This window comes from Talpa europaea (genome assembly GCF_964194135.1).
Source record: "Talpa europaea genome assembly, chromosome: 7".
Classification (NCBI taxonomy): domain Eukaryota; kingdom Metazoa; phylum Chordata; class Mammalia; order Eulipotyphla; family Talpidae; genus Talpa; species Talpa europaea.
This window is the reverse complement of record NC_140074.1, coordinates 55,710,788-55,728,600: the sequence shown is the minus strand read 5'-3', so window position 1 is coordinate 55,728,600 and position 17,813 is coordinate 55,710,788. Positions and strand designations below refer to the sequence as shown.

At 44.7% G+C, this 17,813-nt stretch overlaps 1 protein-coding gene across 1 annotated transcript in view; it reads left to right on the top strand.

Annotated features, from left to right (window-relative positions):
* GRIN3A (glutamate ionotropic receptor NMDA type subunit 3A) overlaps positions 1-13,381 on the top strand; it is a gene marked incomplete at both ends in the record, with an annotated part of 150,100 nt that extends 136,719 nt beyond the window's left edge. The window contains 3 exons of the mRNA XM_084236392.1: positions 4,668-4,832; positions 6,155-6,231; positions 13,045-13,381. Of these exons, the coding sequence (XP_084092518.1) occupies positions 4,668-4,832; positions 6,155-6,231; positions 13,045-13,381 (579 nt within the window). The remainder of the gene's footprint in view (positions 1-4,667; positions 4,833-6,154; positions 6,232-13,044) is intronic.
* Between the last annotated feature and the right edge of the window lie 4,432 nt (positions 13,382-17,813).

Genomic DNA, 17,813 nt, shown 5'->3' with positions numbered 1-17,813 from the left:
GGCCTTTTATTTATTTATTTGGATAAGGTGCCACTGAAGCATGAGGCTGACATTAAATATCAATTAAGAGAAAGTAGTACATTCCACTCAAGCCAAAAAGCTCAAGACAGATTGACATGTTCATTATTTTTAAAAAATAAACAACTGGTTATAAAATACTTATGCCAACAACTAATACTTTCTAAAACTGAAACAATAGCAATTTTATAATACTTGAAATTGGTACAGTGATATAAAATTATATAAATTATATATATTATATAAAAATTATATAAAATTATATAAAAGCTAACAAGAAAATTTGGAGAAACATTTGTAACAAATGTGATTGTCAATAAGAAGCCTCACTATGTCTAAAATGCATAATTGGACATCTTGATTCAAATAGAAGGATATAGTAAAATACCAAAGCACTGCAGACTTCACTAATTGAATAAATACAAATCATAATAAACAGGGGAAATAACTAATTTTAAGACAGAGTTGTAGAAAGTATGAGCATCCTGTGCTTTGGGGCATCTTTGACAGCATTGGGGATAGTTTCCATACTTAAAGAGGGTCATTTCACACATCATAAGACATCAAAACAGTTAGATACTCTGACCCAGTAATCCCACCCACCACAATATATATCTAAGAAAGAATCTAAAATGATTTTTTAAAATACAATACACAAAAGAATTTGTGATTGCAGTAATATTTATCATATACGTAAAAAATAGCATCAGAAAATTTAACACCTGATATTTGAGGAATTATGATAAAATAATCGGTGATAATATAAAACCATTAAAATTCATAAATAAAATGACTGAAAAGACATAAAACTTTAGAAAATTACATTAAGATTTTTTTTTAAAGATTTATTTATTTATTTTATACAAGCACTGGGTACAGTCAGAAGCACGGGAGGGTGAGAGAATTCACCAGAGCCAGAGCCGGGAACAGAACAGGCAGATTGATGAAATACACTGCTGAGGGGAGCAGCAGGCGTGGCAGGAGAGGTCTGCTCACCATGTGGGACCCTTGCCAGCAGGCAGGGATGGAACCAGCGCTGCAGCGGCTGGCAGCTTCGCAGCCCAGCGCTCAATGACTGCACCACCAGGGGAGGCCCCATTAAGATTTTTTTTAATGTCATTGGTATAGTTTACATTTACATCTCCAGAAAATATGTATGCATACAGCCATAGTTCAGAAAAGAAAATGGAGATTTATTTTTATAGTAGGATTATGGGTAATTATCTCAAAATTAATTCTTAGAGATCTTTTCCTGGGTTTTTTAAATAATAGAGATTTTAGAAACTCTGCAGAATGGATTGAATATAGCAAATTAAATACCAGTTCCAAGGCTAAATGATGGTTCCCCAAGTCTAGAAGGAATAGGAGGTTGGGGAGCCGCTGGAACAGAGAATAGATGTCTCCTTAGCAGCTTGGACAGTGCTTTGGAGATGAACCACTAAACAACTTCCAGGTTAGAGTAGATAGAGGTGTCCCAATTCCCCAGGGTCTGGAAAGTGATGTGAAGTTTCCACAGGCAGATGTTGTCAGTCTGTATCTTTTTGCTTATCCAAATGTGTAAGCACAGTTAACTTTGCTTACACAGTGTCTCCCTGGATTTTGCAAATCCTCTCCTCTTTTGTATCTTTTGTTAAATGTGGTCTTTAAATTCCCTTCATTGATGAGAAATTTCCAGATTCTCTATGTGAATATCCTTCTTCCTCTTTATCATTACTAAGCGATTTTCCTTTTAGAAATCCTTAAAGATTGCACTGCACAACCTTACTCATCTCTCCAGCCAGGCTCTCTCCCCCCGAAACTCTGTCCTTGGTACCTCTGGAGCCCACACTTCTTGCAGGGACCCATCATCTATCGACTATCCTCAAAGGGCCATACATTTTAATTTGCCAAATTTTAAAATAGCTCACAGCTCTTCTGGGAAAAATAATAGAGTGGAAAAAGGAAGAAGTCAGGTCTTCAAAATTAGAAACAACATTTTCATCCTCCTCTTTCTGCTCTCAACTATCTAGGAGTTATAAATATTTCAGAAGCTTTGCAGCCTTTTTTCCTCCTTTACTTCTCACTAAATACATTATTCCTCCAACTCCCTTATTAAAGAAAAAGAAAATTATTTTGGACTCTGGGATTTGGCTTTACACATATTAAAGAGGAAATCCTACAAAATTTAATGCAGTAGATCATTAAAAAATAAATAAATAAGTAAAATCATTTTCCCTGGTTCTTATAGTTATATTGTTCTGGGCAAAAGTACTAAATAGGTACTAGGAATCTTGAGAGCAAATGTAACTAAGTTCTTTTTCAGATATCTAATAAGCCTTTACATAATAAGTTGTATAAATTATGCATTCATTCAAAGAAAATAAATTTATTGTACAAAATAGCATAATTGTATAATTTAATATATGCTCGATACTCTTCACCAAGCTTCTGGAGAAACACAAAGAAAGGCAAAGCCATACTCTGTCAGCAAAACCTTCCTAGAACAGGCTCTACCCATTCCTTTCAATGTTCTTATAAGAAATAAAGTCCATCTAAAATGAAGTTATAGTCACACCTCATGGCTAGAGGAGTTTAATCTTTTAAGTAGTCTATCGAGAAAGATTCTTCAGTTGTAAGCAACAGATTCAGTAAGAAGGGAATTATCAAAAGACTAGTGCTCCAGTTTTTTTTAAGATTTATTTATTTATGCATACAGGAACTGGGGTGTAAGCCAGAGATGTGGGGGGCGGTGAGAGGATTCACCAAAGACAGAGTGGGGAGCAGAACAGGCAGATTGACAGAAATACACTGCTGAGGGGAGCAGCGGGCGAGGCAGGAGAGGTCTGCTGTGCCATGTGGGTTAGCTCCCTGGCTGGCCAGGAGGCTTGAACTCATGCTATAGTGGCTGGCAGTAGCTTGATATCACTTTCTTTTACCCCTGTGCCACTGGGGAGGTCCAGTGCTCCATGTTTTGAAGCAAGAAGATTAATTGATGAGTCCTCAGGAAACACAGGTCTCAAGGACTGTTGGTGGCAGGAATGAGGGAACTGTGTCACTGGTACAATGACCTTGGACATGGCTCAGCTCCAGTCACATTCAATGGCAAAAGACTCTGCTTTGCATGCAAACTGACTTATCTTCTTCTTCCTCTGACCAATGCTAAATGTCAAGTGGAGCAAGTTGCACTTTATTATAAGAAAAATTTTTCACTTGTTAATGTGGGGCAGATCACACACCCACTGGCTAGCGCTGAAACAGTGTGGTCCCAGGGGAAGAACAGCTGAATTACAACTGCAGCTGCACCTCTTATCACGAAGACTCAGACACGATTTAAATATTTTCATTGGCGCTCACAGACAGATTGTAGAGGATTTCCAATTCAGATGGAGAGTTTTGAATAAAAATTTTTACAAGTCGTTAAGAGACTACTAGTATTCGATTGGAAGGGATCTTCTATGGTGTTCACTAGAAAAGCAGTGTGGGCTTTGGCATCAGACAAGCCTAAATCCATAGCCTGCCTCCCCCTTTTATTCACTTGTATGGTCTTAGATAAGTAATTAATCCCAGTGGAGGTGGGGAGAAAGAAGGAAAGGGAGACCCTTCAAGAAGATGGGAGGATCTTATCAGTCCAATGAGATGTTGAAGAGTGGAGGCTCAGGAGCCAAACTGCCTGGGTTGAACCCAGCTCGACCCTTTATTAGTTATGTGACCTTGAATAAGTCATTTAACAACTTGGTTCCAAAGTTTCCTCACCTATAAGATGGAAATAGTAAGTTACATACCTCATAGGTCACCATGAATAGTAAACAAGTTGCTACATTGATAGTGTCCAGAACTATCCCCTGAACATATTAAGTGCTAAAAAATTACTGATGATGATGACCCAAAACCCCCAGCAGTAGGGGTGCCACTCAGGCTCCTTAACGCTGGCATCTGAGCTTTCTGACTATGGCCGTGTTTCTCCCTCACTGCACACACCTCGTCTGCCCAGCCCCTAAGCTGCAGCAGTGTTTCACCCCTCGCTCCATCACTGTGCCAAAAAGTCATGCCTCTTCTTTGTTTATGCTTGCACTCAACTTAGGGTGCTGACTTTCCCCACTCGAGGTTTCCCCATTCTACCTCTTGTTTTAAATTCTATCTCATGAGCCAGCTTCTCCCCAAAACCCAGGAGGTATGTGGATCACTACATCGGATATAAATGATTGTTTCCTCCCTAGACTCAAGCTGTTAAAAGCAGGGACATGGGACAAGTTCCCATCCCGTGGAACACATAGTAGGCACTCAGTGTATCAAATGTCTGTCTTGGTGCAGGAATGACTCTTGTCATCAATGTGACTGCATGGTGCCTGTGTCATCAGTGACTGAATAATACCTTTTCCATAGAGCATGTAAGAGAACATCACCTTAGAAGCAAGAAGAAAGTCGAGGAACCATTCATGCAATAGGGCGATGGGATGGCTCTCCAGGACTTGACTCTGCAGCAGCTCTCACTGCTGGCTGGTTCCTTTCACAGTGTGGTCTCGTGAAGTCTTCAGAGCACACAGGGAAGGATAGTGTCCAGCTTCACTCTAGTCCAAGAAAAAGAACCTGCATCTAAGAGTGAACAGGAACAGGTGTGGGACCAGGTAGAGCACCCCATTCATGGCCTTTCCTTTCCGGTTCTCCCACAGACTTTGCAAATGGGCATCAAGCACTTCTCTGGACTCTTCGTGATGCTGTGCATCGGGTTTGGTCTGTCCATCTTGACAACCATTGGTGAGCACATAGTGTACAGGCTGCTGCTACCACGAATCAAGAACAAGTCCCGGCTGCAATACTGGCTCCACACCAGCCAGGTGAGTGTGTGGCCATCCTGCTGCAGTAATTTGCCAGGAGGTCCAGGAAGAGGAAGATCCCCAGTGCCCGATCAAACTGACAAATGGCGAGTTACCAAGAGAATTGGGGTGGTGTAGCTAGACGCTCTCAGTGTAGACAATGGAGTTCTCTCTAGCCCATTAATTCCCTTTACCCTTAAGCTATCCCATAATGTGTCTTCCTTTTATAGACCCCTTCAATGTTGCTCACAATGAAAGCGGTAGAATTGTTTTTAACCTGATTTCATTTACTATGACCATCTGAAGAGCCGGTATGAAAGATGTGTTTCCTACCAATTCCTTCCTGCCAAAATGGAAATCCATTAAGTGAAACTTTAAAGTCCCTGTTCCCACTTAGATGAATCCACTGGCCCCTGTTCCCTCTGTTTTTTCACTGGTCCAGGCATCTGATGTCTGCCAGGATCAATTCCAGGCCTGCTGAGGTCAAAGTTCCTCTTCATGTGATTGAGACACCAACAGGCTCACTCGCAGGAAGCACTGAAACTCAGGCAGACAGACTCTCCCAGCTCACACTTCTATACATCCCTCCTGGAAGGAAAGTGGCATGGAGAACAATATACTCAGAAGGCTTTTAATGATGAAGGGGCTCTAGCAGAGGCAGCAGGTTTACCTGAGCAAGAAAGAGGTGAGGGGGGAGGAGCAGCCATCTGAGGGCCCAGGATGGACTCCTTGCAGCCAGGCCGCCAGTTTTGCTGCTCCTGCCCCATCCATCTCTCCTCAGCCCTCTCTCGTAATATTGTAGGATTTTGTTCATTTTTCTAAATAGGTTACGATCACGGCTTCAGTTATGCTTGAGCCCTGTTCTTCCTACTTTCATCCTAGGAAGTATTTGGTCTCCTAAGGAGAACGCAGCAGACAACCCATCTCCTCCATTGTGTGTTAACAGGATTAGTGTAATTCTCAAGTCCTTCCCTTCTTTGTTTTGGCTGCTGAGAAATTCACACTGACTTTTTTTTTTGACTTGCCTTTAGCAAAGGAGGCCCTTTGCCACAATTAGCTGTGCTCTCTTCTTTTGTATCACATGCCTTTTCACAACTGAGAGCATTTATAAGCATCCTCTCCAATTACTTTTTTTCCGCCAGCAGAATAATAATGTATAATCAGAATTCATGTTCTCTTGAGATTTGGGACTGAATGTTGATCTACTTTCAGGCATCTCTGGAAATTTGTTTAAAGACCCTAGGTTTGTTGCTACGAGATACACTGTTAAGTCTCCAGCAGTACATTCCCCCTCACTGTGTGCCACTAACGATCTCTCCGTGTGAATCTGTTCTTCCCGCCAGAGATTACACAGAGCACTAAACACATCATTTGTAGAAGAAAAGCAGCAGTGTTTCAAGACTAAACGTGTGGAAAAGAGGTAAGAAGAGAGCAGTGCCAAGCCCCTTTATATTTACCAAAATCAAGTTTAGCCATGTAATAACCAAGACTCCATGCTCAAAAGTGGAATTATGTGTAAATAATTCAGGACTAAGTTGTTGACAAACAAAATCTGTGAAAATTTATGTAGTTTCAAATAGAAGTAGATCAGATGGAATAAAAAGCATGTGTGTCTATGTCTGGACTCCAAAATGCTGTATTGCCAAGATATGTTGTGGTTGAAAGTGTGGGCGTGGGCTCTGGAGTCAAACATCTCATCCCCAGCCCTTGTCTCTGACATAAGTGACTTTGTGCTGAACTCTCTCTGCCTCAGTTTCCTCATTTGTGAAATTGAGGTTAAAGGAGTTGTTGATTAAATGAAAACAAAGCAAGTACCTAATAAATATTAGCCAATATTAGCCATAGCCTGTGAGACTTAATGCAGTAGTACCACGGGCAATTACTTCCCTGAGATAGCTCCTCGTGAGCATGTTCCCACTCCCCATTCCTCTCCAGCACACCCAGGGATATTGAAATACGCAACAGATGTGTTCAGCTTAATCCATTTCCTGGCACTCTTACTATAAACTCCCCAGAAGAAAGCAACTCATTAAGTATTAAATGCACAGATGACATCTGAAAATTGAAACTTCACACCTTCCCCACCTCCAGTCTGGAGACGATCGTTGTCTCATTCATGAAGGTAAAGATGTCAGAAGCATTTGGGTCAAGTTCCTGGCTGGCCTCTGTCCCAAGCTGCCTGCCCAGGGCGGCCCTCCTGGGTCTTCCTGTGCCCGGGACCTCCATCAGGGAATCACCTCCGAAGACTCTGTCATCTGTGGCAGAGCCTCAGCTCAAAGGCTGGTTTTCTGGGTAATTTTAAAATCAGATATTCACAACTCTCATTCAAAATTGAAGGAAAGGGAAAGCAGGGTAACATGAATCATTCTCATGCTGATACTGTTACGGAGCAATCCCGATATAAAACGGGTTGCCTGGCTGTGGGTCCTCACCCGCGCTTTAAAGGGACTTATGAATACTCCACTACAGGCCCACACAAAAGGTTAATAAAAGGTTTATTTACAAGGGAAGGGGAATTGAGGAAATGTACAAGTCAGGGAGAAAATAGGGAAATAAAGTCTTTAATGCTTCCTACCCGATCCGCCGACCTAGAAACCCAAAGGCACTCTCAGAGCTGGCCGGACGCTGCGAGCTGGTGGAGAGCCAAAAAAAAAGGGACCCTCCCAAATCCCACATGTCTGGTTTTATACCAAACCTGGCTGCTTAACCCAACCCTCAGGTCCCAGCCACCTTCCCTTTGGGGGGGATGGGATTTGGAGTTCCCAGAGTCTTGATGGCTTTGGTCTGGGGTGGGGGTGGAGTCCACAAAGCCTGTATTGGATTAGCTTTAGGACATCCTTTTCCCCCTAACAATTCCTCCTCTGGGACTTCTCCCGTCTCCCCCTCTCCAGTTTGCATCTAACTTGTCACAACTGTTCCCATCATCTCTTTTTTCTTCTTTAACTGAGGTCTTAAAACCTCTTTCCAGTCACTGAGCAACCACCCTCGCCCTCTCAGCCTGTGGCACTCTCTCATGTTGCTGCCCTGCTAGCGACAGGCTGTAGACCAATCAGGGCGCAGCTGCTCCATGCCATGTTATGTCTGTCATGTTCTATAACTATTTTTAACATAAATATAAGGAACACAAGAAGATGTGGTAGTAAAGACACCATCTCATAATGACGATGCTAGTTTTCCAGCTGTAAGAGAAGCAGGAAGCCTAGTGATTGTGTCTTTTTTTTTTTTTTTAACCATTCAATTTTTATTTAATTATACAAGCACTGGGTACAGTCAGAAGCGCGGGAGGGTGAGAGAATTCACCAGAGCCAGAGCGGGGAGCAGAGCAGGCAGAAGGACCGAAGTACACTGCTGAAGGGAGCAGCGGGCGGCAGGAGAGGTCTGCGCGCCATGTGGGACCCTCCTCCAATGGCCGTGGAGCAGCCGGGGATCGAACCGGCGCTGCAGAGGCTGTGGGCAGCTTCGCAACCCAGCGCTCAACCGCTGCGCCACTGGGGAGGCCCTGATTGTGTCTTCAACCGTGATTCCTGTTCACATCTCTCACCTGGACTAAGAGCCCAATGTGTCTTTCACGCCACTCATCTTTCTAGGCAGAGTCTCTGGAACCCTCTATTTTGACTAGAAGCTAAGGCATAACATGTCCTCCTGGTTTATCTGAGACCCACATTTCCTGTGCCACCTCCCGATCGACCATGCCCCACCTGCAGCCTGTCAAGCACAGTGAGCATGTGAGCTTCCACAGCTCTCAGCACCCTTCCAGTGGAGGAATGAGCCTCCGTGTCACAGGATTGCTCTGTGGAGCTTGTTTTGCCCGTCTTTAGTGTTCATTGCAGACAACTCACAGGTCACATGACACTCTAAACCCGAGGATGGAAACTGTAGCGGCGAACTCAACGATAGGCTCGTTTTTCCCCTCGGACACCAAACATCTGTCATCTCACATTCCTAGCGGCCCACAGTCACATGTCAACTGTCAGAGCACATGTGGTGCTACTGGCCTGCATTTGTCATAGAAACCAGCTTCTGCTTGTTCTCCTATATGTACAAAGACACATGTACAAAGCTCTGGAAAAGACCAGACTAGCTGTCTCTACTTACCTGATTTCTGTAGCTGTCCAGACAGTTCAGGAAGACATGTAGATGCTCTACATTCAATCATTCTACAGTACTCGAGTTAGATCTGGTGGCTTGAAAACTTGCCCTCTTCTTTTTTTGTGAACTTATTTATTTTTGTGTAGAAGAACTGGGGTGTAGGTCAGAGGTATGCGGAGGCAGTGAGAGGATTCACCAAAGACAGAGTGGGGAGCAGAACAGGCAGATCTACTGAAATACACTGCTGAGGGGAGCAGCAAGAGAGACAGGAGAGGTCTGCTGTGCCATATGGGTTCGCTCCTTGGCCCAGGGATTGGAGTCAGGCCTTAGCAGTAATAGAGCTGAGCATAACCCCTACACCACCAGGGAGGACCCTCCCTCTTCTTTTGGGAAAATATCTCTACCAATGCCCATGTCTGCTACAACTTGTCATCTCTCCCATGTTTTCCATGTTGATTGAAAGAACAAATGAATGAATTTTTTTTAAAGATTTATTTTTTTTTTATACAATAGCTGGGGTACAGGCCAGAGGTGTGGGAGGGTGAGAGGATTCACTAGATACAGAGTGGAGAGCAGAACAGGCAGACAGACAGAAAGCACTGCTGAGGGGAGCAGCAGGCGCAACAGAGAGGTCTGCCGTGCCATGTGGGAATCTCCCAGGCTGGCCAGGAATCGAACCTGTGCTGCAGAGGCTGCGGACAGCTTCACAGTGCTGCGCTTAAGCCTTCATTTGGGAGGCCCCAAATGAATGAATTATTGACATAGAAGTTTAAAGCAAGGCTTGGAGGCGTTTGGGGCCATGGTATAAAAGCAGATTTTAACAGGGGAACCAAATAAGAAGCATCAGTGTGAAAAATAATAGCAGTATAAAACACAACAAAGCAAAAACAGACAATTATAAACCAGAGACATCCTGCAGGGGAGGAGGAGGGAGAGGGATCAGAGAGAGAGAGGGAGGAGCACTGGGGTCTGAGATGATGGTGCACGGGTGCATTGGTGAAGGAAATCCTATGGGGACTACACCTGAGGGGGTGAGAGGAAGCAAATATTGTTTAAAAATGAACAATGATAAAAAAAATTATTAAAAAATTAAAATTTATTTTTCTTATTAAAAAAGGAAGATCTTGCTCATTTTTTTAATTGTCCTTTTTTATTTTTTCTTAAATAACATTGCTAAGTTGGAAAAATAAGTAGGTTTTTCCAAGGACTTTCCTGATATCCTTGTGACTTAAATGGAGATAGCCGCAGTATACTTACGTAGTTTTTTTTTTTTCTTTTTTTTTTTAAATATTTTATTTTATATAATTCTTACATCTTTTTTCATCTTTGCACAATGTATGCATTTTCATTTTGGTTATATTCCCCATGCAATTGCACCCCCCCTTATCTTGCTCATTTTTTAATTTAAAGCAGAGGAAATTGTAAATGTTGCAAGGGACTACTTACATACACTTGACCCTTGAACAACACAGGTCCTGGGTTTTCTTATGAGCAGACAACCTCAACTTACAATATCGATAAATACATGACAGTACTGTAAGGACAGGGTTTTCTCCTCCTGATTTTCTTAACACTTTTGTTTTTCTAACTTCATTGTAAAAATACAATATATAATACATATGACACCAAATATGTATTAGTCGATCCATTTATGTATGTTATTGCAGGACTTCTTGTCAACAGCAGATTATTAGTACTTAAGCTTTGGGAGAGTTAAAAGTCATACATGGGGGTGGGGGGATGCTCCCTGGTGGTGCAGGGGGTTAAGCATCAGCACTGTGTAGCTGTCCTCAGCCCCTGCAGCACGAGTTCGATCCCCAGCCAGGGAGCTACCCACATGGTGCAGCAGACCACTCCTGACTCACCCACTGCTCCCCTCAGCAGTGTATTTCAGTCAGTCTGCCTGGTCTGCTCCCCACTCTGTCTCTAGTGAATCTTCTCACCCCCAGCACCTCTGACCTACACCCCAGTTCTTGCATGCATAAATAAATAAATCTCTTTTTTAAAAAAAAAGTCATATATGGGTTTTTGACTACACAGGGGATTGGTGCCCATAACCCCTAAGTTGCTCAGGATCAACTGCATAGTCTTTGGTTTATTCAGCATGTGATTTCAAACAAGCTTTGGTCTATCCTTCACCCACTGGGCTACTAATACATTCCCCTTTCCCTTTCCTCTCACCCTTAGACACACAGCAATTGTAAACCATATAACACACCACAGATTCCTTGAAATCATTCTAACTCAATAGGAAATATATGAAGAAAACTAAAAGGGAACACGAAGGCTAGAAGGAAAATGTAACTGTACCTCTCATCTAGGGGTAAAGCCAGGGAGCTATAAGTGGGTTCATGATCCAACCTCTGCCCAGCTTGGGAAGCGTGAAAGCAGAGCTCCGGTGCCCCTCCCCATTTATCTGAGACGTGAACTATGACAAAAGTTAAACAACCGCAGGGCGGTTTGGAATGTGTTTCTGTGTTTAATGGCTCAGGGCATGTATTGGTCTGCCAGGGGAGAAATTATCCCAGTGTGTAACGTCCTGAACAATAGCACGTTGCTTATGAATCTGTGATCAGCTGCTCCGTTTACTGACCTGGGCACAACCCGGTTCATCTTGATGGGCTTGGTCACAGGCCCACAGGCAGTTATGGGGGGGGGGGGGGAGTGTGGCTAAGAGCTGGCTGATCCATGATGACCTCTGCTGGGTCAACCATGAAGACGGGAGACTCTCCGCACTCGGCACACTGGTGTGGACTTGCTCAGATTGTAGCGGCAGAATACTGAGAGAGAGAACAGAGCTGAGTGAGGCGTCATAAATGTTTAGGCTTGGAACTGTCACTTGTGCCATTTTCTCTTGAAACAAAGCAAGTCGGGAGACCAGACCAGATTCAAGGGGAAGGAAAGCAGAATTTCCCCCCTGACCCCCCATAATGGGGTTGAACTGTAGAGTCACACATGACAGAGGGGCTTGAATGAAAAGAGGAGCAAAGCTTTGACCTGTTTTGCCATCTATGCAGGGCAAACAAGATAGAACCGTTTTGTCTCATCCACATAACTGAGTCAAGACTTAATCATCCCCCACCTTACCCTTCTCCCTGCAGGTCCTCCCCTTCTCCTCCTGGCAAGAAGAGTTCAGGAATAAAGATTCCATTCAGTTCTATGGCTGGGAACAAAAACATGAGGTTTTAATAGTGTGTTTCTACTTTCTTTTGCCCCACAGTAGATTGCTAAAGTGGTTATAATCCTCCTCCTCTTTCTCCTTTACAAGGTGAGAAGAAATCAGCAATTGTGCTGCTCGGGGCTCTAATCTGTTCTTGGAGAAAGAAACTCTTCTCATTGCATCTAACTGTCAGGGTGTTTCCAAAACAAGGCTCCCGCTGCCTTGCCCGTGTGGCAGTAACTCTGCAGTGGCGGGAGGTGGCTGGACGCAGGCCTGAATGAGGCTTGTGGACGTATTTCTCTATTTGGCTTTCATTATCCCAGTATGAACTTGAGACTTTCTTTTTTGTTTGTTTGGTTTTTTTTTGTTGTTTTTTTATTTCAAACCTAAGCAGTCCATCTCAACCCACATAAAGTCATCCCTATAATGGGAAGCTTTTTGCTGAAACTTGCAGCTTGTATGCCTTTATTCGCCTCAAACTCGAGTAGTAAACATCAGGGTGGTCCTGGGGGACTGAGGATGAGCCAGATTATAAAACCTGTCAGCAGGCTCATGCTTTGAACCCAACAGCTGAATAAGCAGGTCCTCGCTTTTACTAAAGCACCATCTTTATAGCCATATAATGTTTCAAGTCAGCGCTGTTTTCTGAGCCTCACCAGCAGGAAGGGAATAAAAAGGCATCTGAGGTTCTTCATGAAAGAACGTGCTGTCTCCTGGTTCCCCGGAGCCCCAGACAATATGCCCCTTCCAGTTTCAGGGCAGCATAAGACTCGGTGAGACCTTGAGCTCCCGGGGAAAAGGGTGTATCGGCCCCTGAGTCTCTGTGCCTCTGCAGCAGGCAGTCTCTTTCCGAAGCTTTGCTGCTTCATCTCAGATGCTTCCCCAGCTCCGTGTTATTCACACGGGAAATGACTAACAGATGGAGAACAGCACTTAGAGAGCTGCAGAGCAGAAGGTAAATCTAAAGCGTCTCTTTGTTCCCAGGTCCAACGTGGGACCCCGTCAGCTCACCGTGTGGAACACGTCCAACCTGAGTCATGACAGCCAGTGCAAATACACCTTCAGTGATGAGGGAGGGCAGAACCAGCTGGGCATCCGGACGCACCAGGACATCCCTCTCCCTCCCAGAAGAGAGCTCCCTGCCTCGCTGACCACCAATGGGAAAGCGGACTCGCTGGGCGGAGCTCGGAACTCAGTGATGCAGGAGCTCTCGGAGCTGGAGAAGCAGATCCAGGTGATCCGGCAGGAGCTGCAGCTGGCTGTGAGCAGGAAAACAGAGCTGGAGGAGTTTCAAAGGACAAATCGGACTTGTGAGTCCTAGGTGGTCCTGCTGCTCCCCTTCCCCAGTTCCCAGCCCTCCTCTGAGCCCTTGAGACACTTTGTAATGCTCTTTTGTAACCACAGACCAAGGTGTGGGGAAGTTGAGGTCCAGGTCTTCTTGCAGATCAAGTCAGCGCTCCCTCGCCTGAAAAAGCAGCAGCAGCAGCTTTTCCCAAGCTCACTCCCTAGGTCTCCAGGGTAGGGGTCTTCTCTTCATAGCAGCCGTCTTAGGGGTAAGCCCCGTGTAAAGTCTGTGAATAACCAAACAAGCCCAGCTCCTGTTAACCTTTCCACCAGGTGCCACAGTAATATTTCTGGTTTTTAGCCCTTTCTCTGCACTAGCAACAAGAAGACAGAAAATTGTTCCTCATCCCTGTGTCTTACTGGGTTGTTGGTTTTCATCTTAGCATAGAACAGAATTATCTGTGGTTGTAGCTTTTGCTGCAACTCTCCAACTTCCATTCCTACATTTTGAGTGTGGAGCAGGGTAAGAGCTGGGGAGTTGTAGGACAGGGAAGTGCGTAAATAAGAAGTGAATTGAGCTCATTCGTTTCACAGCAGGCCAAGGACTGATGGGGTCAGGCAAGAGCCATGTTTTTGAGAAACTCCTGTGTCCTCCACCCAATCCTGGCTACCATTTGTAGGAACTTGTTTACATGCCACTGTGAAAGGGGACAGGGATGTGACAAGCAGAAAACAGAGACAGGCCGAGTGACAGTCAAAATGTACACCCTGCTTTTAGAACAGAAGCTCTGGGCAGGAAAGCAATTTGGCAAAAGAAAGAGCAGGACTATCCTTCTAATCTAACTAAGCATCTCCATTATCGTGTGTGCCTTTTGTAAAAGACAAAGAGAGAAAAGCGTGGACGGTGGCCTTTAGGATGAAACTGGAATAGCCCTGCTTGTAGCCTCTACAGGTATGTGAGCTGGCATTATGAGTTAAGGAATAATATTCTAGCCATATTTGAGGCCATTTTCACATAGGCAGTCACCTGTCTCTTAGCTGTAAGAATCCCAAAAGAGAACCTGAGGCCTGTGAGCATCCTCAGCTTCAGCATTCAGGAACACGCCCTGTTCTTTCATGTCTGTGGCAATAAGTACAAAGTCAACCCCCCCAGCCTCGATCCATCCATCTCTGAAGAGCTATGAGCACTTTCGGGCCCTCCAGTTCTCCAGTTCCCATCTAGTGCCCCCAAGAGATAGATAGGAGCCTGATTTCCCCTCTGCCTAGGCCTCCCTCCCCCAGTGGGCAACTGCTTGGACCTGCAGAAAGGGAGAGGACTGTGGGAACTATAGAACTTAGTGTAGATAGGAATGCTAGTGTAGATAGGAATCATCTAGGAACTCATTAGATTGGAACCTTCCCCAGAGATTGGTACTGGCCTGAGGTGAGCTCAAAAACCTCCTGTCATCCAGTACCCCCCGATGACTGACACAAGTGATCCCCAAAGTACTCTCATCTAGAAGTCCGGCTGCCCCAGGCGTGGAGAGAAGTGAGAAGAGCCTTTTGGAGAATTTTTTCTGAGCACATACCTGCTGCTTCACCTTCCACTCCCCCCACTCTGACCCTGGGGCACCATTTATCATTCGACTTCCTGGCTTTTCAATTCCTTGCCTGGTCTCCTGGGTCCTCCCTGCTCCACCCCAGCCTCCATGCCGTCCCTGCCCCAGACCTGCGCCCTGAAACAGCTGCAGATCATTGCAAAGCCTCCTCAGTCACAAACTCTCTCCGTCTGCTTTCTGGGTGGCATCCCTGCATTTCCACCAGAGCTACCTACCCCCCCCCCCCCAGGGAAAGATAACACCCTAAGCTGTAATTAGATGACACTTCAGCAGTTAGTGAATTTTCTAAGAAAACCCTGGGAGTGGATATAGACAGAGACTGATGAGAGAGGGGAAAGGATGGGAAAGTTAGACTCCATCAACCTCACAGATGAAACAGTTCAACAATGAGAACAGGAGAAGCCTGGGAACAGAGAGGATAATTCTGCCTTGAGATACCTAACCCTCCCATGTTCCCACCCCAGGCCTAGAAGTAGGTTTGCAACTACCTTTGGAAGACTCTGCCCCTTAGCCATCCCCACCCATCTGCCAGAGCTCAGGATGCTGTAGAGACTCTGCCATTGTGCTCTGCACACCCTTGGGCCTCTGCACAGCCCGGAAGGCTGATGTACAGGTGTACCTCAATTCACATAACACCACGCTCCTAATGTTGTATGTGGACATTTTTATAATTCAGCGCACATTCAGACTGTACCTGAGAAGCTGGCTACTTAAAGGAACCCAGAGGTGAATTCTTTTGTAAAGTAAAGAATCCTTTTGTAATGCAATCGATTACCCCTTAATGTATCTGTTTTGTAAGTTTGGATTTTTTGTATATCGGGTTTCCCTTCAGCTTCTCTACCAAGGTGTTCTGAGCAGTGGTAGTAACACACCAGACGGCCCTGTCTCTATCCACTAAGTAGGTGTCCAGTGCACTACTCCTCAAGGATCTTCTGAGGAATGGCTTGCTCAAAACTGTGGCCAAGGTGCAGCAAGATACAGCAGGGGTTGAAAGCAGATTTGCTGCCCTCAGCACTGCTTAGTATGTCCCCATGTTCTGGATAAAGAAGAACCGTAATTGCTTGTGGTGAATTGAAACAGTCTTCATGTTAAGTAGCAATGGTTATTTTTCTCAGTAGTAATTGAACAGTGTTTTGCAATTTGTGAAACAATGTGTTGTGTTTTGTAAAAAGAATTCATGTGGTGGGTCCTTTGAAAACCCTCCTTTCTGTTCCCCTCCACCGCAATTTCTCACAACTCCCTCAGGCTCAAATAAGCAAAGATCAGAAGTCTTCAGGTGGAGGGTGTATCTTGGTAGAAGGAAGTAAAGGATGCTACCTTACCTGCTCTTGTTGGCTCCTGTTGCATGAGACCAGGGAGGCCTCCATTCTTTTGCAAGCCTTAGCGGTGGGGAACCTGGAACGTGATAACCTGCCTGTGTCACCCACCCCAACCCCGCTTTCCAAGGGGGAATTCCGGACACAGGAAGCACACAATAAAGTACAAATGTAAAGTGGGAGCAGGCTTGGTTTATGTAAACAATGAGGACCCCAGACTGTGGATGCCTCAAGATAGAGGAGCAAGGGGATCCCTCCAACAACTAAAGACAAATTGGAAGAATGACTGGAACAGAGCAGTTAGGCAGCCAGGGGGACCCCATCTGTTGAGGTCTTTAACGTGCCTGGAGGTGACCCTCCGTTATTAATGACTCTTGCTTTGCACAGCCCTAGGAGCTGCTGCTTCCTGCCAAGCGAGAAGTGGTAAGTGGAGCAAGTGCCAAGCAGAACAGTTATGCCATCTGGGCCATAGAATTCTCAGTATTAGTGCTGGGTCTATTAGAGCCTTGAAGCTAGTAAGCACTTCCTAAGTATGGATAAAGAATGGAGAAAGAAACTTCATTAGAGCCTCCCTTCCTCCCAACTCATATTTTTAATAGGCAAACCAGATCCAACCAGTCTTCAGAAGCAAATGATTGCTCTCCGGTCATCAGTCACTCCCCTTATCTACACTGTTGAGTTACCCTTTCTTCAGCCACCCACACCACCCACCCAGTCCAGGACTCCCTTCCTCTCTTCAGTTAAGTTCCTAATTGTTTTATGAAAATACCGTACTTATAACTATTTTCTTAAGGTTTGTAAAGAGTGTTTGCATTGTGTCTTCATTTCAATGTGTTTGCAATCGCTCCGCTCCAGGAAGAACTGAAGTGCTGTCTTGTGAGCATGAAGTGAACAGGCTGTTTTGCTCCAGCCACTTTTCTTGTACAACCACATGGATGGACTAGATGTCCTCAGGTCTCTTCCATCCTCAGTTTCTATGACTGTGGAATAAATGTTCAGATAGAAACTTCACTTTTGGATGTGCTGCTGGGATTGTCTTTGGGGATTCAAATGTTGACTTGGTACCAGCCTCTTCCTAACAGGACACTCTGATGCTATCTGTTTGTGCTTATTTCCTTATATAATCCAAAGTGACTCAAGCTATGCTGACAAAACATCATGAAGTAGAACTGAAATGGCTTCCTCTGAGAGAAACATACTAGGAAAAGCCTTGAGAGAACAACTGTAAGATATTTCTGAAAAACTGTGCCCTGACCACCTTCATTTAATAACTCAGCAAACTTTTGTGAAGCAAGTCGTATTCATATGCCAAATGCTGGAGATGCAATAGTCTTTCTGACATTCTGCCTCTCACCCATGTCTCAGCCTGGACCCCAGACCCACATAGAGATGGGAGATCAGGTGGGGACTGCTCCAGCACTGGTCCATTGAACGCAACACACATAAAACCCTCGAGTGGCACAAAAATAATTATTTCAGTATTTCTGTTGTCTACTCCGTCCAAGAACTAGTGCAAACTAAGTTGCAAATCACTCTGCCGTCCAGAAGTCTCAGC